General features: G+C 50.6%; 1 protein-coding gene across 1 annotated transcript in view; it reads right to left on the bottom strand.

Annotated features, from left to right (window-relative positions):
- Nucleotides 1-22567: 22567 nt before the first annotated feature.
- LOC147703741 (zymogen granule membrane protein 16-like) overlaps nt 22568-23955 on the bottom strand; it is a 28069-nt gene continuing 26681 nt past the window's right edge. Inside the window, exon 4 of the mRNA XM_086928967.1 lies at nt 22568-23125. Coding sequence (XP_086785093.1) covers nt 22780-23125 — 346 coding nt within the window. The 3' untranslated portion in view covers nt 22568-22779. The remainder of the gene's footprint in view (nt 23126-23955) is intronic.

Genomic DNA, 23955 nt, shown 5'->3' with positions numbered 1-23955 from the left:
TCCTCCCAGGCCTTCAAAACTGACCTCAAAGTTCTCCTCCTTCAAAGACACTTCCAAATGTAATTCACACCCTCTCTGCTATCCTTTTCTCCATGACTTTGGAAGTGCCCTCCCAGTGTGTTCTGCCATTCATTGCAGTATTATCCTTCTACCTGTGTTTGGTACTCTTTTGTAACATGCACACATCACTTTTCTCTTGTAACACACTGTTTGCTACCTCTTACATTTGGATTGCTTTAGATACTTGCACAAGTGCCACCATTGACTTCGTAATGTTTGTTCTTGTGTTTGAGTGTCTGCCATATATTGCAGTATTATACCTCTACTTGTACTTTGTATGCTTTTGTAACCTGCACACGTGTCACTTTTCCTCCTGTAATGCACCGTTTGCTACCTCATGTATTTTGTTTGCTCACAATTGTCACTTTTGCCTCATGTAACGTAATGTTTGCTTTTGTAATTTGTTCACTTATAATGTTCTCCTCATGTATCAGATCTGTTCCTTTTGTGAAGCACTCTGACAACTTCGGATAAAGTCTGCGCTATGTAAAGACGCATAAAATAAATAAATAAATAAATAATGGATAGACAGGAGGTCTCCAGGGCTCGCAATATAGACATGGTTCTCGCTAAGGTTAAAACGGAGCTGACGTCATGGGCGAGTTTGCCCCCATCCTTGTACAGCTGTTCAGCAATTTATAAGATGATATCTCTCCCACAGCACTTATATCAACTACACAATCACCCCTACCCAATTCCGTAGACATGGTTCAGACAGATCAACTCCATGCTAAATGGGTTCCTGTGGGTCTCGGAGTGGCTAGACTGGCACTTCACACCAGTTTTCTCCCCACTTTTTGTGGGGGCATTGCGGCCGCTGACATACAGTCATACTATGCAGCCTCCCACCTACAAGTTCTAAATGACTGGTGGTATGGCCCAAGGGATGAACCAGCATACGCCATGGAGAGATGGCTGCTTGGGAATCTGTCGCTATACAAATATTTGTACAGATGTCCAAATACCCACGCTCTCCCCCGGCCACTAAAGTAGTGTTACCAACATGGCGGCAGTCTCTTTGCCGTATCGGCTGGCTGAATTGTCGCACGTGCGAGGCCCTGCTATGGTGTAATCGCCTTCTACCGCACTTTCAACATCTACAGGGCTTCCAAGGCTGGGACCAGAATGGGATTTCTTCATCATCTGGGGCGTTCTCCTAGGCATCAATCTCAAATCCTCTTCAGATCTACAAGAAGAATATTCCATGCAGCGCACTCAATTTTGCAAATATTTACAGTTCCATCATGCCCTTTCACCCTATTTTAGAAACCTCATATCCCACCCTGAATTTAGTCCATTGAAAGGGAAACTCCTCATTGGAGACCTAGCAGACAATAACAGTTCCAAAATATATCAGACATTTGTCACCCAAAATGCCTCCACACTGGCTACTCTTAGAGAAACCTGGCAAGCTGATATCGGTTCCCATCGACAATGATGACTGGGGAGACGCTCTGGAGCCCCCAGGGGAGCCGCAGTCTCTTTGTATTTGATCCAGCTAAAGTATGTACACAGATCATATTATACACGCCTCAGGCTTTAGAGGGCAGGGCTTATCGCCTTCCCAGCTTGTCAACACTGTGGGGTGGAAGAAGCCACATTCCTGCACACGGTATGGACATGCCCGGCCCTTGATAAGTTTTGGAAGGGAGTGTTTCGGTGCCTTGCTCTGGTGCTAGGGTGGACCATGCACCGTACACCACAGCTTGCGTTAGTACATGTCATTGAGGATGTTGGGGGTAACAGATACAAACACCACATGCTGTTTCTGGGTCTGATTATGGCAGAATGGAACATAGCCCGCTCTTGGAAAGCAAATTCCCCAACCCTGCTGAGTGTTTGGAAGGGAGGATTAGATTTCTGCATGGGGTTGAGGATCCAGTATTTAAGGCTCAGGATGCCCTCAAAAACATGCATGCATATCGCATCACTGAGCAGATTATAGAGGTATTGCCCACACCACAGCCCACATCATCAGATGTAGAGGTTCTGCTCCAAGGCTAACACATACATTATGTATAAAAAAGGTAACTGAACAGTAGTGTGGGCTATATGGGCTGCACCACTAAATAAGTCCTCAAAATCTGATATAGCACAAAGGTGCTCACACTTGACTTGACCCCACTACTAAGCGGTCAAATTTCTGAGCAAACTAATTTCTCTTCTAATAGCAAAGATAGTATCAAGGAGCACACTAATATCTAAAGCAATTAAAATGTCAAGTACAATATAATCTTTTAAATCATGGCAATAATGAAACATATGTAGACAGAAGCCTGTAGAGGTCATTCTCAAGATATATAGATCAAAGTGTATGGCTATTGTGGCATATGGCTCCTCTTTATGGGGATTTAATCAATAGGCAATGGTGCAGATAGCGACCCTTGACCCTTCCAGGTAGGTCGCTCCCCCTCCGCACAGCACCGCCTGTGGCTGTTTTCTCCCTCGCTGCCCCGTGGCTCTCTGCCCGGTTTTTCCTTCTTCTCCCCTCGCAGCCCCCGTGTCTCTCTGCCCTGTTTGCCTTCTGTTGCTTAGCTGCCCCTACATTTCTGTGACCTTTCTGCCCTTTCTTGGGACCTTTCTGCATCTGTGCCACTCGTTTCCCCCCATTTTTTTGTGACCTTTCTGCGCTTTCTTGTGAGCTTTCTGCTTCTGTGCCACTCGTTTTCCTCCTTTTATTGTGACCTTTCTGCCCTTTCTTAGGACCTTTCTGCCAACTGTGCCACTTCTTTCCCCCCCATTTTTTGTGACCTTTCTGCCCTTTCTTGTGAGCTTTCTGCCTCTGTGCCACTCGTTTCCGCACGTTTTTTTGTGACCTTTCTGCCCTTTCTTGGGTCCTTTCTGCCTCCTGTGCCACTTGTTTCCCCCAGTTTTTTGTGACCTTTCTGTCATTTCTTGGGACCTTTCTGCCTCCTGTGCCACTAGTTCCCCCCGTCTTCTGTGACCTTTCTGCCCCTTCTTGTGACCTTTCTGACTCTGTGGCACTCGCTTCCCCGTTTTTTGTGACCTTTCTGCCCTTTCTTGAACCCTTTCTTCCTCTGTGCCACTCGTTTCCCCCCGTTTTTTTTTACCTTTCTGCCCTTTCTTGTGAGCTTTCTGCCTCTGTGCCACTCGTTTCCCCCCGTTTTTTTGTGACCTTCCTGCCCTTTCTTGTGAGCTTTCTGCCTCTGTGCCACTCGTTTCCCCCCGTTTTTGGTGACCTTTTCTGCCCTTTCTTGGGACCTTCGTGCCTCTGTACCACTCGTTTCCCTCCTTTTTTGTGTGACCTTTTTGCCCTTTCCTGTGACCTTTGTGCCTCTGTGCCACTCGTTTCCCCCCTTTTTTTGTGACCTTTTCTGCCCTTTCTTGTGACCTTTCAGCCTCTGTGCCACTCGTTTCCCCCTGTTTTTTATGACCTTTTCTGCCCTTTCTTGTGACCTTTGTGTGTCTGTGCCACTCGTCTCCCCCCTTTTTTGAGACATTTTCTGCCCTTTCTTGGGACCTTTCTGCCTCTGTGCCACTCGTTTCCCCCTGTATTCTTGTGACCTTTTGCCTTCTGTTTCCTTCCTTGCTGCTGCGTCCCCTGTGGCCTCGCCCCCCTGACTGCCCATTCGCTACTCCACCTCCCACCTCCCAGCTGCTCCTCCCTCCCACCTCCCCATATAGGCCGGCCGCTGTGCGGTGAGGAAAGCGACCCTTGACCCTTCCAGGTAGGTCGCTCCCCCTCTGCACAGCACCGCCTGTACCCGTTCCCTCCCTCGCTGCCCCTGTGTCTCTCTGCCCGTTTTGCCTTCTATTGCTTAGCTGCCCCTACATTTCTGTGACCTTTCTGCCCTTTCTTGGGACATTTCTGCCTCTGTGCCACTCGTTTCCCTCCGTTTTTTTGTGGCCTTTCTGCCGTTTCTTGTGACCTTTGTGCCTCTGTGCCACTGGTTTCCCCCGTTTTTTGTGACTTTTCTGCCTTTTCTTGGGACCTTTCAGCCTCCTGTGCCTCTCGTTCCCCCCGTCTTTTGTGACCTTTCTGCCCTTTCTTGTGACCTTTCTGCCTCTGTGCCACTCGTTTCCCCCTGTTTTTTGTGACCTTTCTGCCCTTTCTTGTGACCTTTCTGCCTCTGTGCCACTCATTTCCCCCTGTTTTTTGTGACCTTTTCTGCCCTTTCTTGTGACCTTTGTGCCTCTGTGCCACTCGTTTCCCCCGTTTTTTGTGACCTTTCTGCGTTTTTTTGTGACCTTTGACTCTGCTCGCAGGCAGGTTGCACCCTTTGCCGCTGCTCGTCACCTGACTGCCTGGTTCCTGCCTCCCTGCTACCTCCTTGTTTCCTGGGTTTTCCCTCCCCTCTGCTCTGTGCACCAGTTCCCCCTGCCCCCCGCCGCTCCTGATCCGGCCCTTTCCCGCTGCTGCTTCCCTGCGGCCCGCCTCCCCGCACACCCATTCGCCTCTCCGCTCTGGCCTCCCAGCTGCTCCTCCCTCCCAAGCCACCTCATATGCAGGCCGGGAAGCGGCCACGCAGCGGTTGTGCGCAGCAGGCATGCCTCTGGCATGCCGAAGGTGCGCCTAAGTCAAGCCTGTCTGCGCCCGTCCGAGCCTTGACCGCACCCAGCGCCAGAACCCCTGGACCCCGCGAACACCACGACATCAGAATCCACTACAATGCCAGCATCCTCCACGCACTCAATGCCAGCCGAAACCACACCTACTTCCAGGCTGCCCTGAATAGGACCCACGGACCCTTCTCCTGCCACACCTGCAGCTTCACCTGCGACAGAACCACCAAACCTCCAAGGACTGGACCCAACCACCTATGCTGCATACTCCTCAATACCCGCTCCGCACGCAAACACGCCGTCGAGCTCTGGGATCTGCTCGACACCTGCGCCCCAGACGTGGCCTTCCTGACCGAGACCTGGTGGAATGACTCCTCGGTGCCCGACATCGCCATGGCCATCCCAAACGGCTACAAGATCACCTGCAGGGATAGCGCCAATGGAATTTGGAGGAGGAATAGCCATCGTCCACAAGTCCACCCTCATGGTCGCCACCCATGCAGACGACACCCTCAACACCGCCGAACACCTGCACTTCCGGATCCACAACGACCCCAACACCACCCTCAGATGAACACTCATCTACAGACCCCCCGGACCCCCGGCTCAGTTCAGAGATTCTATTGCCGACCTCGCCAGCACCCACGCACTCGCCTCCACGGACTAAATCCTCCTCGGGGACCTGAACTTCCACCTCGAGAACAACAACAACGCCAAATCTGCCACCCTGGTCGACAACCTACCCAACCTCGGCCTCAGACAACTCGTCACGCACCCACCCATGCCGCCGGCCATACGCTGGATCCCATCTTCTCCATAGGCTCCCACGTCGCCTTCGACCACACCCCCTAACTCCACTGGACCGACCACCGCTGCATCCATTTCACCTTCAAGGAACCAACCACGCACCACCGCACCCAACAGCTGCCTGGAGCAAAGTCACTGAAGACCAGCTGATCACCTCCCTCGCCAAGAACTCACCCATCGACCCCACCAACACAAACGCCGCAGCCCAAAACCTCAGACAGTGGATCGACGACTGCGCCAACACCCTCGCCTGCTCAAGAAACCCTCCAACAGCCATGCCAACAGGAGAGCCACTTGGTTCACCGTCGAGCTCCAGACCTCTAAACGCGCATGCCGGAAACTGGAGAAGACATGTCTTCACTAACGCACAACGGACAACCACGCACCCACAAGGACGCCATTAGCAGACACCACCACCTCAACAGATTAGCCAAGAGATCCTCCTTCAAATACTGCTTGGATAACAACGCACACAACTGCAAAAAGCTCTTCAGCATCGTAAAGGAACTCTCCAACCCCAGTGCCAATGCCAACGACTTCCCACCCTCACAAGAACTGTGCGACTTACTAGCCATCTTCTAGATCTTCAAGATCGCTGACATCCACGACAGCTTCAACACCACGACCCCCCTGACTACGCCAGACTCCACCTCCCCTGTGAACACCACCAGCGCCAACCACCTGACCTCCTGGTCCAACATCAACGATGACGAGACACGCAATGTCATGAACTCCATCCACTCAGGATCTCCATCTGACCCGTGCCCACACCACGTATTCAAAAAAGCAGACACAGCCATCGCACCCCAACTATGGAAGGTCATGGGGCGCTAGAGGGCGCGCTTGCGGAATGGCTGCCTAGACCTGCAGCTCCCGCTCCTTGGTCACTTATCCTGCCGTGATCCTTCGCCACGGGGTGCCGCGGTGCCCCCAGGAGACCGGATTCCGCATCCGGGGGGTGCTATTTACAATCGTGTCAAGTCTGGAGCGGCTGCGATCCCCGGAGCCGAAGATACGGGCTTCTGAAACCTGCCCGGTGCCTGCTCTGGAGCTGCCTGTGGCGGACGCTCGGCTGCCACAACTACGCGACCCCGGTGCCTGCCACGAGGCTCCCAGGCCGCAACGGACCCTCGCCTGCCCGATCCTGCTGAGACGGCGTGCGGAGAGGACGGTGAAGGTAGGAGACTGCTGCCTGCTCTCCTTGGGTCTCCCCCCGGCCGTCACCGGGCTGCCGCAGACGGCGGGCTGCTCCTGCTGCGACGCCTGCAAACACGGCGCTACCTGATTGCCGTGCCTGTCTCCCCTGGTGCCACAGCCCCGTACCTGCGCGGCGATGCCCGCCTGAATTCCTGGATCGGGTGTAGGGGTTGCCCCATCGAGCGGAGTTCCCCTGACACTATCCCGCATTGCTGGGTTACAGACTATTTCGAGCGCTGGATGCGCTGGGGGCTGTACACGTATCACACAGCTGCCATACTGAGAGGCGCTAATCTGTGTGCCGCGCTACTCCTGACGCTGGCCTGCCTCCCTGGATCTGACCCTACAGCCCATCGGGGGGGGGGATGCTCTGGCCTCTGCACTACCTGGCTATCACACGGCGAGTGCCTGCTACTGCAACCGGGTGCCCAGGACTGGACTAGCAACCACTACCACTGGGCGGTTGGCGACCATTTAGCGCTACTGGTGGCGCCGGCTGCATTGCGGTATACTACAGTACACTGAGCCTGGGACCCTATTACCTACTCCTGGCTGTCTCCTACCCACAGTGCTCTGTCGCCATATTTCTTCCTTTTTGGCCTCTGACTTGCCTCCGGTCACAACCATGGGACGGCCTGAGACTCGCCAGCCTAAGCTGAGCTTCGATAACACACGCAAAAGCAACACGTCGGCGCAGATGAATCCGGGGCCCAGCGTACCGCCACCACAGCCTGCCCCACCCATCGCTCCTGCTGCGGACCTTACCAACCTGATACAGGAGATGCGTCAAGGCTTCGCCACCGTCGTAGAGAAGGTGGACGGCGTCACGGCTAGGCTGGACGCCCTGGTCCATAAGGTAGATCGCCATGAGGGGCGCCTTACATCTGCGGAACAGAGAATCTCCGACAACACTGATGCCGCCGCGTCCCATACGACGCAACTAGCGAGAATGGACAATCTCCTCCGCATCATAGCGGCAAAGAATGAGGACTTGGAGGCGCGTAGCCGCCGGAATAACATCCGCATTACGAATGTGCCGGAATCCACTGCTACGGGCAGGATGGAGCTCTATGTGGAGAAACTGCTCAAGGGTTCGATCGGAGATGAAGCTTTCTCATCCCAATTCATTGTGGAGAGGGCCCACCGATCCTTGGCGCCTATGCCCCAACCAGGCCTGCCACCGAGACCTATCATTGCTCGTCTTTTGAATTATCGGGACCGCGACACGGCCCTCAGGGCTGCCCGGACACAAGGATCACTGCGGTTTGAGGGCATTACATTCTCCATTTATCCTGATTTCACCCCGATGGTCCAGGACGAGCGGCGCAAATTCCTCCCAGTGAAGAAAAAACTGCGGGAGGCCCAAATAGACTACGCCCTCTTGTACCCAGCGAAGCTTAGAGTCACCCACCAGGGCAAGCAACGCTTTTTCACCAACCCGCAGAAAGCTGAGGATTTCCTCAAGACGATCCGAAGAGCACGCAGAGATGGACAGGCCCCTGCAGACGAACAAGAGAATGATGACCTGCCTCCTGAGCACCATGCAGACTAACGGATCTTACATACTCTGACTCACATTTGCATCATACCGGACCACTAGCTGGCACTGACTCACCACTTGAGAATTGGGGAGATGCGTGAGCGGCGATCATCTGGACATTGCACCCCAGTGGTAACGTATACCAAGGACCACTCTCTCGGCCCTAGACTCCACCAGGGACGGTACAGTTTGGAGCTATGGGCCGGATAGTGGCAGCGCGCACTTTCTGATGTACCCCTATTGGGTGTTCCCCACTGACTTATTGTTTGTTTGGCTGTTTGCCTCTCTGAAGTTGGGGGGGAGGATGAAGGGGGGGGTTCACGTTGAGGGGATCCAAGGCTACTGGCATGTTTGGGATGCTGGGGTGGGTGGGGGGGGGCTAGTTTTTGTGAGGTTAGCATTGAATGCGCTGTGTATATATTACTTCGCCTGGTGTATGACTCGGTCCTTTGGGGGTGGCGGCGGATCCTTTGTTTGGCCCTCTTGGGCTCTTTCGTCTTTGCTGTCGCTATGTCCATGGCTGCTGTGAACACTGCTGCGCGACTGACATGTCTATTGTGGAATGTCCGGGGGTTGAACAATGCTAAAAAATGCAGGAATGTTATTGCTTACTTGAATAGACATCATGTACAAGTTGCCATGCTGCAAGAGACGCACATGCCCATACGCAGGGACAACTCCTTTGGACTCAAATGGGCAGGTACCCGTGCCTTCTCCTCCTATTCGACATATGCGAGGGGCGTGGCGATTCTCATTGCCCGTGGCATGCCTTTCCATCGCTTTGGGGAGGAGGTGGACAGGGAGGGGCGGTATGTCTTGCTGTGGGGCAGGGTAGGGCATGACATCTATTTATTTGTCTCTATGTATGCACCGAATGTTGACTCACCTGCCTTTTTTTCCACACTATGGGGTAGGATTGTTTCCATAGGGGCACGACATGTCATCTGGGGTGGTGATTTTAATCTGGCGCTGGCGCCCCCCCTTGACAGGGCGGATGGTGTTAGCTCCTACAAGCCCCGAGCCAGAGAGATTTTGGAGGGAGTGGTGGAGGAGGGTGGTCTGTTTGATGCCTGGAGACACCTGTATCCCCTCGGGCGGGAGGGCACACACTTCACACCTCACACCGGGACATGGGCGCGCCTGGACTATTTCTTGGTTACCCGAGACATTACTAAGGAGCTGATAGGGGTTGACCACTTGCCCAGAACTTTTCAGATCACAGCCCTGTGAAGTTGCAGTTCAGAACCCCTGGTTGGGACAGTCCGAGACCACAGTGGAGGCTAAGCCCCGACGTGCTCCTTGACGAGCTCTTTCGCACAGAGCTGGGTGAGGAAATTAGAGAATTCTTCCCTAGAAACAAGGGCTCAGTGGAGTCGGTAGAGCACATATGGGAGGCTTTCAAGGTCACTATTAGGGGGTTCTGCATTTCCAAATGTCACAGGGTCCTACGTGCTATCCTGCGCACCATCACCACACTAGAGACAGAGCTGCGTGCTCTGGAGCTCCAAATGGCGGTAGATGATGATCCACGCCTGCAGGTGACCTTTAGGGACACGCTGTCCAAATATGAGGAAGAGGCTGCCAGGGAGGCGAAATATCGGGGTAAACACTGGGTGGCCCGGAGATACTGCGAAGGGGAGAGACCTGGGAAAGTGCTGGCTTCACTCACACGCACGCCACGCGCACACAACACTGTCTTAGAGCTTACGGATGCAACTGGCACCGCCATTAGAGAAACAGATGCGATCCTTACTACCTTCACGACACACTACTCGACACTATATACGTCCACGGCGGAGGAGGACGCTCCATATGCCGAATACTTGAGCGAAGTGGCCCTCTGCTGGCTTAGTGATGGAGATAGGGAATTCCTTGCGGCGCCCTTCGAGCTCGATGAGATTCGCGAAGCCATCATGTCCCTCAAGAACGGTAAAGCCCCGGGGCTCGATGGCATCCCGGCTGAATTCTACAAGGCCTATATTGAAATCATGGCTCCCGTGCTGAGTGAAGTGTTTGCCGAATCGTTGGCTGATGGGATACTGCCCTGCTCTATGCGGGAGGTGGTTATCACCTCACTTCTGAAACCGGATAAGGATCCCACCTCCTGCGACTCTTACCGCCCACTCTCCCTTCTGAATTGTGACGTCAAGATCCTTGCTAAGGTCCTGGCCACACGACTTTCACTACTCATGACCAGACTTGTCCTACCTGATCAGTCTGGATTTGTGGCGGGCAGGTCTACGTCTCATAATCTCCGCACCCTTTTCTCCCTGCTCCGCACAGTCCACCCTGATATCCCTGTGGCAGCTGTGTTCCTGGACGCCTCCAAGGCGTTCGACTCTGTCGAATGGCCCTACCTCTTCTCGGTCTTGGCCAGCATGGGTTTCCCTAAAATGTTCTTGGCCTGGGTGCGCCTCCTATACACAGATCCCACGGCAAAAGTGCTGATAAATGGAAAATTGTCGCCACCCATCAACCTTACGAGAGGCACCCGTCAGGGGTGTCCGTTCTCGCCTCTATTATTCGCTATTGCAGTGGAACCTTTGGCTTGCCGTCTGCGCCAATTACACCGAGCAGGAGCGGTACAATGTCTGCAGCGGCAAATCGATGTATCCCTCTATGCGGATGACATAACGCTGTACGTCAAATACCCGGATCAACACCTTAATCCCCTGCTTCGTGAGTTTGTCCTTTTCGGAGGTCAGTCGGGCGTTCACATCAATTGGTCTAAATCGCAATTTTTTCCTCTCACTGATGCTGTGCACGACTTCCCCCTAGATTACCCATTGGTGTGGTGCCGTGATGATCTCAGATATCTTGGGATTCGTATCGCGCGCACCAAGGACGAGACACTCCGCTCCAATTATGGCGTAGCCGTGACCAAACTTACTGCCTCCGTTGATAGGTGGATCACGTTGCCTCTCTCCATGGCTGGTAGAGCTTCCCTTATAAAAATGATATTATTGCCCCGATTCCTGTACCTTTTCCTCAATATTCCCTACTACCCTGGTGCCTTTTTCTTCAAGACACTTCGCACGGAGCTGCGCAGACTTTTTTGGGGCGGTAAGTCTCCCCGTTTGAAATGGTCGACATTGACCCTACCCTACGACCAAGGGGGGTTTGATGTCCCCGATTTCGAAACGTACTATTTATGCATGCAGGCGCATTACGCCTATCATTGGATGGCCCCTACTCCCTTCATGCCACACATAGCGGTGGAGGACTGGATAGTGCACCCCCTCCCGCTGAATGGCTTGCTGCACTGTCCCGAGACTTCCATCACCACTTCGAATACCTCGGTTTCTTGCACACTGGATGCATGGCGCCGCATTGCTCGGCGACTGCTCTGCACGCTGCCCTACTCCCCCAAACTTCCCCTTACTTATCATCCACGTCTGGCCTTGCTATCGGAAGGAGGGTTTCGGCAGCTTTGTGGCAAGCTTCTTATCGCCTGCTGGGGAGACCTGTTCCACGACAGACTTTTCAAATCAGCCGATCAATTTTTTGGAACGCATAACCATTCGCCCCTTGACCTATTTTACTATATCCGACTACGTGCTGGGATGCGTGACATCCTACCTGACTATCCTGATGAGCCTGCGACCCTGCCGCCACTACACTATCTTTTAGAGTAACAGGATGGGACCCATTTGGTCTCTGGGCTCTACCGCCAGTTTCGCGGAGCTGCTCCTTTACAGGCTTCTGCTGCCCGATTGCACTGGTCGGCGGAACTGGGGACAGATGTCTCGGATGACCAATGGAAATACTGCTGCGTATTAACTTCCCGCATCTCGGCCAGCTGCAGATTGAAAATAATACACTATAAATTCCTTCAGAGGATGTATTACACGCCGGTCCGGAAATTCAGGTTTGGACTGGCCGATAATGATCGCTGCGAACGATGCCGTGCTGAACATGCTGATTTTCTCCACCTGGCATGGTCCTGCCCCCAGGTTGCTGACTACTGGCGACAGGTCATCGAAGCCGTCGCGGAAATGGTAGATGAGGAGGTTCCTGCGGACCCTCTGGTAGCCATCCTTGGATATACCAAGCAATTATCTAGGGAATGCAGAAAATTCATTGACATAGCATTGCTCTTGGCCAAGAGACGTGTTGCTTGCCGCTGGAGTAGGGGCAGAGCTCCCAAGTTCAAGGACTGGCTAACTGACTTGACATACTGCCAAGACCAGCACACCACCTTTGCTGAGCTGTTGCCTCTCTCTTGCCGGCCTGGGAACATCTGGGACCCACTGGTACACTATTTGCTTAAACGCTCACCAGACGATGCGCAGTCAAGCGATGAACCCGACACTCCCCAGCTACAGTGACACATTTCTAGACATTGCCTGTAACCCTGGATAAACAGCGCTGCCTTCTTACCGCTTTCTGTGCCCAAGCGTCCTCCCTGCCACATAGACGGACGGTCCCACCTCTGGTAAACTATGTCCTTCATACCCTGCTGATCCTGAGATTACACCCCGCGAACTTCCATTCACACTAGAAATCGAGACTAGGACAGTCAATTTCCCCGCGCAGCGCCACCTGCCAAGATGGCCGCGATGCACCACTACCATACTCTAACGCAACACAGTCATGCGACACCTCTTAGTTTGTTAACTCGTTGGGATGTTTCGTGGTTCTTGTTTCACAGACAACAAAACAATAGTGAGACTATTCTCTCGCTCAAAAAATCTGTTCGACTGCTGCTCATCCTCGCTTGGCCTGCTCCACCGGATACTGATGTGATACAGCGACACTCTATACTTTGCCGCCGGGCCCCCGGGATGCCGGCTTCCAGGCTGTGCATTGTTGCTTCTCCATTGCTGCCGGCCTCCGGGTTGTAGGCGATCCAAGCTGTGTATCCTACTACTTTTAACTCAATAAAGCAGATTTGAACCCCCCAAAAAAAAAACAAAAAAACAAAAAAAAAAAAAACTACGGAAGGTCATCAACATCCCCTTCGAAACAGCAACATTCCCGAAAAGCTGGAAGCACGCCAAAATCAACGCCCTCCTCAAGAAGCCCAAAGCGGACCCCAAGGACCTCAAGAACTTCCGGCCCATCTCCCAGCTCCCGTTCCCGGCAAAGGTCATCGAGAAAATTGTCAACATGTAACTGGCCCGCCACCTGGAAGACAACAACATCTTGGACCCATCCCAGTCCGGATTCAGATGAAAGCACAGCACCGAGACAGCCCTTATCGCCGCCACAGACGACATCAGGTGCCAACTAGACAACGGCGAAACATCAGCCCTCATCCTCTTGTACCTGTCAGCCGCCTTCGACACGGTCTGCTATTGCACTCTAAAGACACGCCTCCTAGAGGCTGGAATTCAAGAGAAGGCTCTTGACTGGACTTCGTCCTGCCTCTCCGGCAGAACCCAGAGCGTCCGCCTCCCACCCTTCCGATCCAAAGCCACAGACATCATCTGTGGCGTGCCCCCAGGGCTCATCCCTCAGCCCAACACTGTTCAATGTCTACATGGCCCCCCTCGCGCATGTGGCCCGCCATCACAACCTCAACATCATCTCCTACGCTGATGACACCCAGCTCATCCGCTCCTTCACCAAGGACCCACACACCGCCCACACCAACCTCCACGAGGGAATGAAGGCTGTCGCCGCCTGGATGAGGGGCAGCCATCTGAAGCTGAACTCGGACAAGACGGAGGTCCTTATCCTCGGACCCACCCCCTCAGCCTGGGACGACTTCTGGTGGCCGACCACACTGGGGACAGCACCAACACCCACCGACCATGCACGCAATCTAGGATTCATCCTGGACTCCACCCTCTCCATGTCTAAGCAGGTCAACGCCGTCTCCTCCTCCTGCTACAACACCCTCTGTATGCTCCGCAGGATCTACAAGTGGATCTCGACCCAAACAAGAAGAACGTTGACACAGGCCCTCGTCAGCAGCAGGCTGGACTACCGCAACGCACTCTACGCAGGAATCCCAGCCAAACACCTACGACGACTACAACACATCCAAAACCCCTCCGTCAGACTGATCGTCAACGTCCCCCAACGCAGCCACATCACCCCTACCTGGGAGACCTACACTGGCTGCCCATCGACAAGAGGATCACCTTCAAGCTCCTCACACACGCACACAAAGCACTCCACAACGCCGGACCAGCCAGCCGGAACAGCAGACTCAGCTTTCACACCCCCACCCGCCAGCTCCCCTCTGACAGCCTCACCCTCGCCGCTGTCCCCCGCATCCAACGAACGACCTCCGGCGGCAGATCGTTCTCCTACCTCGCCGCCAAGACCTAGAACACCCTCCCTACCCACATACGGCAGACTGAAGACCTACTCACCTTCAGAAGACTCCTCAAGACCAGGCTCTTTGAGCAGTAGCAGCACCCCCCTCTCCCCTCTGCACCTTGGGATCCTCACGGGGAGGTAGCACGCTTTACAAGTACTCTGATTGATTGATTGATTGATTGATTGATTGAAAATAGATTTAGATGTAGCCTTCTGTCTGTACCTCAATTAACAGCAACTTTCGCTATTCACCAGAAATTGGGGTTGGGTTACATCTCTGACATCCTGAGCACAGCCCCATTACTCTGTTGTCTTAAAACCTGGCTCAATCCAGAATTAACCTTGAACCACCAGATCCTGCGGGACTGTGTAAAACTGGATAAAGCTAGCAATATCAAGTGGCTGTCCTATGTTAAGCTTATGTTATCTAAAATAGGGCGGCCAGAATTATTTGAAGCCCCAGAAAGGATCAGGAAGGAAGGTGTGAAGTGGGTCAAAGTGAATTTTATGAATAGATTGGTGATGGAACTGGAAGAACAGGAGCTACAGAAACCTTTAGTTAGGGCACATTATTTGACAAAAACAACCTTGTTAATTGAACCATACTTAAAAATTGTGACCAAGCCTCTCCATCGCTGGCTCCTGACTAGGTTTCATTTTAATTTGATCCACTTCTCGTTGGGTGATCTCCTGGGGTGCTGTAAACCTGAGGATGCAGGCACGTGCCAATGTGATAATTACTCTTCACAGGACACTTTACCTTTTATGATGTTCTGTGATTTTTATAATAATATACGTAGGAAGTTTTTAGTCCCTATATTGAATAGAAAGGGTTTTTACAGATTAGACCTGTGTTACTTTATTTGCAAATGCTGAGTAATTCCTGGGATATTTTTAATATTGCTTGTTTCCTTGTTGCTGCTGTACGGCTCAGGAAAAAAAGATATCCCGTTTAAAACAATGTATACATATTATTGATAACATTTTTATTGAATTTCCTAACCCTGAGATATCTGGTTCTGCTTCAAAACACAAATGCTGCTGTTTTATATATTTTGCTCAAATGTTTTTATAGGAATGTGTTTTTTTTTGTATATTGCATATTGTACTTTATTGATTTTAATTAATCGAATAAAGTGGATTGACTGAGTAAGGCATTTATGAGCACCAAAACAGTTAAAAAGTAGAAAACACCCACTCCTATTTTTACCCCCAAACAACAAAAATTGTTATCGGAGAACCGGAGATAGGATTTTTATGTTTTTTAAGTCAAAGTAACCCCTGAAGCGCATGGCGCCAATCGTGGTTATCTGGTTGTGCTGCACGAGGTCCAAGTCAAAAGTTAAGGCTGACCTCCAGTCGTATACTGGGACTGGGTTTGTCCTAGTGAAAGGTTACCTTATGAGTTAGAAGATTTTCTAAAGAAAAGTCTGCGTTGTAAGGTCGTTAGCAGGTCAGGCTTCAGGCTGGATCCAAAAGCAATCTTGATGATGGCAGCCTGGTGAAGCAAGGGTTCTCTGTGGGAACTTTGGCTCCAGTGGGAAATGTTGCACCTTCGACTGTGGGAAGCTCCGAGCTGGTGAAGTCCATACTCCGTACCCAAGAAGGTCTTGTAGATGGTCGGAGACTGTTCGGCGTCAAGCTGTTTGGGGACTTAGAAACTTTTCTCCCAGTCAAAATACTTTCAGCGGACTGAACTAATTGGCGCTCTGATACCTCTGGGTTGAGCCAGCGCTATATAAAACCTTTCAAATAAATAAATAAAAATAATTGTCTGGATATATAGGAGGGCCCCAGCTGGGGTTGGTTGGTGCTTTCTCTCCAGGAAACACCACCCTTTGACCAGATGGTGCCTGAACCCTCCCTTTATTTATAAACAAAATGCCCAGGAACAGATGCCCTAAGCTGATTTGATATGAGTTGTGAGTTTTTAACGGTGGAGCACCTTATCATTGGACCCTACTTTCCATTGCCCACTTCATTTAATATCATCTAAAACTCCATATGACCAAGACCCCAGAACTAGATCCTTGTATTCCTGTTTGGACTCAGAAGAAGCTCTGCACCTCAGCTCCAGGGAGGCGTGTCTTTAAAGAACATTATATCACACTGCATTAACAGTCCCCAAACCAACTCCTTCCCCTATCACTCATTGACTGTAAGTTTTTTGTTGACTCTGTACAGCACTTCACTGCCCTTTGGCTGGGCTTGTACTGCAGAAATTTAACATATACATACATGTCCCCTGAACCGGCACACCTGAACCTGCTGCCATATCCCACAAACTTGTGACCACATGTAGTACACTGAAGTCACCCTCTGTTCTGGCCTGACCTGGAAGAAGAGTTTTTGGACTGCTCAGGAAAGAGAGCAGTGACACTGACCAGAAAAACAAAGGACGGGGGTGCGAAACTGACAAAAGACCAGTATGGAGTAGACACCAGCTGACACAGACCAATCATAAAGCCATCAAAACTTGCAGGAGATATTGAAAGGACAGAGCTTGTAATAATCCGTCAAAGCTGCTAGACCCATTTACTTTGTGGGAATCTGTATGACTCTATTTCTAGTCATAGACAAGTAAATGTTTTATTCCTTTCACTCTAAACATCTGGGTAAAGTTTGGATAGAGTTCTATTACCTGAGCATATTCACAGTCGTTTCGGAAAAGTTTGAGCAACTCTTTGCCACCTGCAGGCTAAGAGTAACTCATTTTAAATGTGGATTTGTTCCCAGGCCTTAAATGTGAGCCCGCAGTTACAACTCAGAATAAGATCCAACAGGTTCCCGCAGATTCAGTGACTACCGCTACACTTTAAACCTTTTGCTGCACCCAGAAATTCACAAGGTACAGGTCTCCAAAGTTTGGAAACCTGTGGGACTTACTCTGGGTTCTATCTCATTCCCCGCCCTAGAAGTAACCAATTGCATGCTAAAAAGTGTCTATTGCCGCTTGTCAAGTACCATCGAAGCCAGGTGAGCCATGTTGCCTGCACAGCAAAACTTTGACCCTGGAACAGCTCTTTGCCGCACTAAAACCTTCATTTTTCTGTGGGTGGGAATGGAATCTCAGTTCCTTTTTGGATGGTGTTTTTTGGGGTGTTTATATACATTGTATGTGCTATTTGACATTTTTGACAGAGACTCAGCTGCTGGACTCAAACCAAGTTAGCTCCACCTGATCCCTGAGGCCCTATGCACCCAGGATAGAGAAATAGGACCTGGACGATAGCACACTGAAAACATTCTAACATTCTCCGGAGACACATTTAGTACCATCGACTGGCCACTGAAAATAAAGTTGCTGTCGGAGGATTGTTCTGCAAAGGGTTTGGAAGACAGGGTAGAGCTCCATATATGTTCCTCCATAGGAAGACGTTGTCCAGGGGCCCAGATGAGTTTGATTACAGTAACTTACTCCTAAAGTCCTGTACAGGGCCAGACTGGCCAGAGCAGGCATCGGGCATTTCCCCGGTGGGCCGCCAGGGTGAGGGCTGGATGTAGACCTCTGGGGGGAGGTTTTTGTTACCGGGGCCAGTTTTGCAGCATAGCTGCAATATTGGTCCCCTGCAACAAAAATGGGACAAAGCTTTCCACTAGCACACCCCCAAACCCCCCTACACCCAACCCGTGGCCAGCCGGGATCTTTGCAGTGCCGGTTTTTGTTCCCAGTCTGGCTCTGGTTTTGTAAATATTTTGAGATTTGTATCGCATGAAGACGCTAGAAGGGTCTAGATTGTTGTGCCCCCTGTCATTCTAGCGACTTTTCTCCAATATGTAAATAAAAGAATATCCTTCTTGAAAAGCAATAGCTTTGACTTGGCACTAAGTGAATTGAATGATATTATTCTGAAATATATATCTTAGACAACTGGGCATTACATGCATTGTATGTATTTATTTGAAATGCTATATTAAAGACCCACACATGTTACTTCTTGTTACTCTGTGTGAGGCAAAAGTAAAAAAAACAGTAGGTGTGCATTAGTACCTGAGAACCTGAGACAGCAAGGATAAATAACATTTCCCTCCCTACTCAGCAATAACTGCTAACCACCCCAGGACCCAGAAAAAAGGCTTTGCACCTCTTTTTTCTCACCTGGACTGTTGCAGACTTTAATGCCAATTCCTCTGACAACCACATTTTTACATGCTAAAAACTTCTGTTTTGTTTCTCTGACATATTTCCTTCTGCTGTTATTTCTCAGGGTCTGAAGACCCTGCTCACAACAGAGGACATGCTCAAGTCCATGAAGGGAATCCACTCAGGAGCCCCGTTGGATCCTTGCCCGCACTATATCTTCCACAGAGCAGCCACCGCCAACGTCCCCCGGCCTTGCCCCACCATCAAAACCGCCACCTTCCCCAATGGCTGGAAACACGCCGAGATCAACCCCCTGCTGACGAAGCCATCCTCAGACCCGACTGACCTCAAGAACTTCAGATCTATCTCCCTCCTCCCCTTCCCAGCCAAGGTCATTAAGAAGGCCATCAATGCCCAACTCTCTGCATTCCAAGAAGTAAACCGTGACCTGGACACCGCCCAATCTGGCTTCCGAAGCAACCACAGCACGGAGACCGCACTCCTCGCTGGCACTGGTGACATCCGCTCCCTCCTCGATCTGGGCAAGACTGCAGCCCTCATCCTACCAGTTCTCTCGGCCGCCTTCGACACCGTCTCCAACCGCAATCTAAGCATGAGACTCCGCGATAGGCACTGGACTGGATCCACTCCTTCCTCACTGGCCAGAGTCAGCGAGTCATACTACCCCGTTCCTCTCAGAACCTACAGAGATCAGCTGCTTAGTACCCCAGGTTTCCTCCCTGAGCCCCAACCTCTTCAACATCGACCTGGCACCCCTCGCAGCCATCGTCAAAAACCACAGACTTAACATCATCTCCCATGCCGACGACACCCAGCTGATCCTCTCCCTCACTAACAAACCCAAAACCACCAGAACCAACTTCCACAGCGGAATGAAGGATGTTGCGAACTGGATGAAAGATAGTTGCCTCTTGGACTTGGCCCCTTTTGCAGGGTTATCCCCAAACTTTTTGCTTCTTCCACCTATTTTTTTCTGACCTGTTGTTGTTGGTTTTAGGACTCTGAGCACTTTACCAATGATAATCAGTGCCAAGGTGCATATGCTCTTTGTGTAAATTGTGAACATGGTTTGTTATCCATGATTTGCATATTTGACTTACTAGTAGTCCCCTAGTAAAGTATACTGAGTGTGCCAGGGCCTGTAAATCAAATGCTACTGGTGGGCCTGCAGCACTGATTGTGCCACGCACTTGAGTAGCTCTGAAAAGGTACCTCAGACTGCAGTGCCTGTGCGCAGTTTGTTAACTGCCATGTCGACCTGGCAAATGCACCCACTTGCCAGGCCCTAACCTTCCCTTTTCATACATGTTAGTCACCCCTAAGGTAGGCACAAGAAACCCCTGTGGGCAGGGTGCAATGTATGTGAAAGATAGGACGTGCCAGGATGTGTTTGGCGTGTCCTGATAGTGAAATACTGCCAATTTCGTTCTTCAATCTTGTAAGGCTATCTGTTCCCATAGGATAGAATGAAGAGTTTGCTCATAACGTCTTATAAGCATACCAGCCCCTGGGAACCAGATAGGAAAATACGGTTTAGTATGCCTGAACTCAGAATATTAAAATGCATCTTTTAGTGAGGGTGATTTTTACATTCTGTGTTTGAAAATACCACTCTTAGAAAATAGGATATATTCTTGCTTGGCCATCCAGTGTGCCTCTGCTAGGATGTATATTGACTGTCTGGCTTTGGAGTATCAGGGGCTGGGGATGTGCAGTGGCTCCAGAGAGTCTGGATGAGTCAGCACTAGGCTGGAAAGTCCTGGTCTGCATTTAGAGCAACTGAATAGGGCTGTGACTGCATTCCACAATTATAGCTCTGCCCCCTGCGGTGTGCCTGGAGCCAGGGCTCACACAGACAATGGAGGTTTTTGTGCACTTGCAAAGTGCCCCTCAGAACTGGTTTTGACTGAGCACAGGGCCTCTCTGCACAACGAGAACAAAGACATTTTGGGATATAAGTGTTAGACCTAAAACCCCTGAACTTTAGACTACTTCTGGAATCAAGAGGAACCTTTGCCAAGGAGAAGGTCTGGAGAAACTGAGAAGTACTGCCCCTTTGCTGTGTGTCTGGGGTTGTCCTGCTGTAGCTTTTTCTGACAAGGAAAGGAGAAGGAATTTGCTGTGAGCTGTGTCCCCTGCTTGAAGAAGATCTCCAAGGGCATGAGTAGAGCTTTCCTCCTGTTTTGAAGTCTCACGAACACAAAGACTCCACCCCCAGCTTCCCTGAACTTCCTTTCTGGGATTTCTGACCTGCCAGGAGGCGCCTGTGACTGTCTTGGGCCTCTGAAGGTTGTTTTTGCTGTTAGGTGCTGGAAAAGCAACGCAAATGCAAGACAATTGACGCATCACTCTTCTTGTGACAGTTTTCAGATGCAACATCATGGTACGAGAAGAATCTCCCCATATTGCTGCACACTGCCGAAACCCAAGCAGCGCCTGTCACCACTGCAAGAAACGACGCATCAAGGGGTTGCAGCTGAAGAAATCGATGCACGCACCGCCGCTTCATTCGCCGACGCATACCGGAATTCCATGCATCGTCCCTGTGCGGCACGTTTTCCCCAACCTATCAACTGCAGATCGGAGTCATCTCAGAATCGACGCATCACTTCCCCCTACAGACCGGACCCGACGCACTGCTCCCCCTGTGCCCAGCGAAACTGTCTCATCGCATCCACGAAGGTCTCAGGAAACAACGTGTCTCTTTGTCTTTCGACACTTCCCATCACGTTTGGCTTGGTGAATTTTGTCGCAACAACAGGTACTTTGCAAGAAATTACGCATCCATAGTTTCCTATGGACTCAGTTGCAAACACCGTTTGAAACTCACTGTTCTTATTACTTGTATGTTGGATTTGTGTCATTTTGGCCTTGTTGGGTCTAGATAAAGTTACTTTATTTTTCTATACTGGTGTGTTGTCCATTTGTGGTGTTATCAAAGTATTATTATGTATTTTGAGTACAAATACTCTACACCTTTCCTTTTGGTAGGTCTGTCTGCTTGTGCCAAGCAAACCAGGGGGTGAGTAGGGGTTATCTAAAGTGTGTATCCCCCTTACCTTGACTAGTAGCAAGGGTCCCTATTTGGACAAAGGTACCTACCTCTGCCAACTAGAGACCACCATTTCTAACACTGCCTCAAGCTCAACTCTAACAAGACAGAAGTACTCATCCTGGAACCCATCCCTTCTGCCAAGGATGACTCCTGGTGGGCAGCCACTCTGGGAACCCCTCCCAACCCGACGAGCCACCCGTGCAACCTGGCATCATACTGGACTCATCGATCACAATGAACCGCCAAATTAACACAGTTTCCTCAGCCTGCTTCCAGACACTCAGCCTGCTTCTAAAGACATTCAGATGGATCCCCACAGAATCCAGAAAGACAGTCTCACACACACACTCATCAACAGCAGACTCAACTACAGCAACGCACTCTACACCGGCGTCATCCAGAAACAGCTCAAGAAAATAAAGAGCGCCCAAAACATCGCTGCCAGACTGGTCCTTGACACCCCCCGCCGCAGGCACATCAACAAACACCTCAAACAACTCCACTGGCTCCCAGTCAACAAGAGAATCACCTTCAAGCTCCTCACACATGCCTACAAAGCCCTCCATGGCGAAGGACCAGCAAACTTGAACCACCGTCTCGCATTCCGCATACCCGCCAGACAACTCCGTTCAACCCAACTCGCCCTAGCCTCCATTCCCAGGATCCACAAGACCAGAACCAGAATAGGATCCTTCTCCTACCTCGCTGCCAAGACCTGGAACACCCTGCCCCTCCACCTCAGGCAGTCCGCGTCGCTGACCCAATTCAAGAAGACATCAAGACCTGCCTCTTCGAATTATCCTACACTCACAAGGACCAGCACCTCCGCACTCCCCCCCAACGCCTTGAGGCCCTCACTGGTGAGTAGCCACGCTATACAAGCCCCTGATTGATTGGTTGACTGTTTCCTATACTGTCCCTGAAAACCTACCTAAACCTTGCACTCGATCTGGCCATTTTGCCTTCTGCTCTCGGCTTTTTCCAGGAAACAAGAAATACATTCAGAGGCTTTTTGACAGTGCATAGTAAGTTTATTTGGTTGGATGACATTAATGGCTGTCTGTGTAAAGTAGGGTTAAACATTGGTACTGAATAGCGGATTTCCTACACAAAGGCAAACACTTTGATCCACAGTTCTGGTGTCCTTCTACTATTGGCCACAAGTGGTTGCCGAATATATTTGTACATTTTACAGACATGCAAAGTGGGCTGGAAAGACAGTTAGCTGCTTGGCTTTTTCTCTTCTAAAGCGCAGTGGACACAGTCACCATACGGACTGCGGTCCCAGTGGAAGCCGATGCTGTGGATGACAGAAGAGTAACGTCCACTGACGTAGCGTAGAATTCCATTCTGGTAGAGTGGGAAGTCATTGAAGCTGGTGCCTGAGGGCTGACCAAAGCGAAAGAGGCGTCCTCTGTTGGTGAGGAAAGTCAGTTCATTGACGTAGGAGGCAAATTTGCCAGAGGCCTGGGTGATGTACTCACCAGGGTGAAGGTTCACCTCCAGGATTGTCCCTGCAGTGTTACCATAGTACTGGCTCCACTCATTGCCATACTTTATCTGGAGACTGAAGAAAATGGAAAAACAATCAGTCATTGAAAGGAATTTGATAGGTAACCACAGGATGCCCCTCTTTGCACTTCCTGCATGTTACTCTACCCCTCATAATCATGGATTTTAGTCGATTTTCATATCCAATGGTGCTTAATTTTTGTCTGTAGTGGTGGGCAACTACATTCATTTTTGGGGACCAACACTTATTTTACATTATAAGACTTTGACCCAGAGCAAGAAAGAGAAAGGCAGAAACGAAAGAAAGGAGAAAAGAAAGATGGCAAAACAGTGACAAAAAGAGATAGCAGAGGTGGAAAAGAACCTGCAAGAGTGAGATAACGACACAATGGGCCAGATTTACAAAGGACTTAAACCAAGTCCAACAAAGTGATGCAGAATCTTGCATGGATATTTACTTTCAAGCACAAAGTGCCAAATACCAGTTGCAAATCTTGCGACTAGCACTTTTTGTGACTCGTGTGGTAATTTGCAAATGGACCTAGGAAGTAATAGGTCAATTCGCAAATTGCAAATTTCTAGTAGGCTTCAATTCAACCTATCTCACAAATAATAATATGGTAGGTCACAAACTGTGATCAACTGCAAATCGCAGCCGCCACAGGGATGGTGGCCTGCTGAGGTAATCAGACCACCATTTCTGTGAATGTATTAAAACAAAGCATTAAAAAAAATGCAATCCAATTTCCTAAACAGAAAACAGGATGCTTTTGAAAAGAAAAAGGCTTTTGTCAACAGTCAGAAAGGGGAAGGTCCTGTGGAGAACCCTTCCTGTTTGCGAATGGCTTACCACCTCATTTGAGGAAGTAGTAAATGATTAATGTT

Source organism: Lissotriton vulgaris, chromosome 7 (assembly GCF_964263255.1).
Source record: "Lissotriton vulgaris chromosome 7, aLisVul1.2, whole genome shotgun sequence".
Lineage (NCBI taxonomy): Eukaryota > Metazoa > Chordata > Amphibia > Caudata > Salamandridae > Lissotriton > Lissotriton vulgaris.
This window is presented reverse-complemented; position numbering and strand designations above follow the sequence as displayed.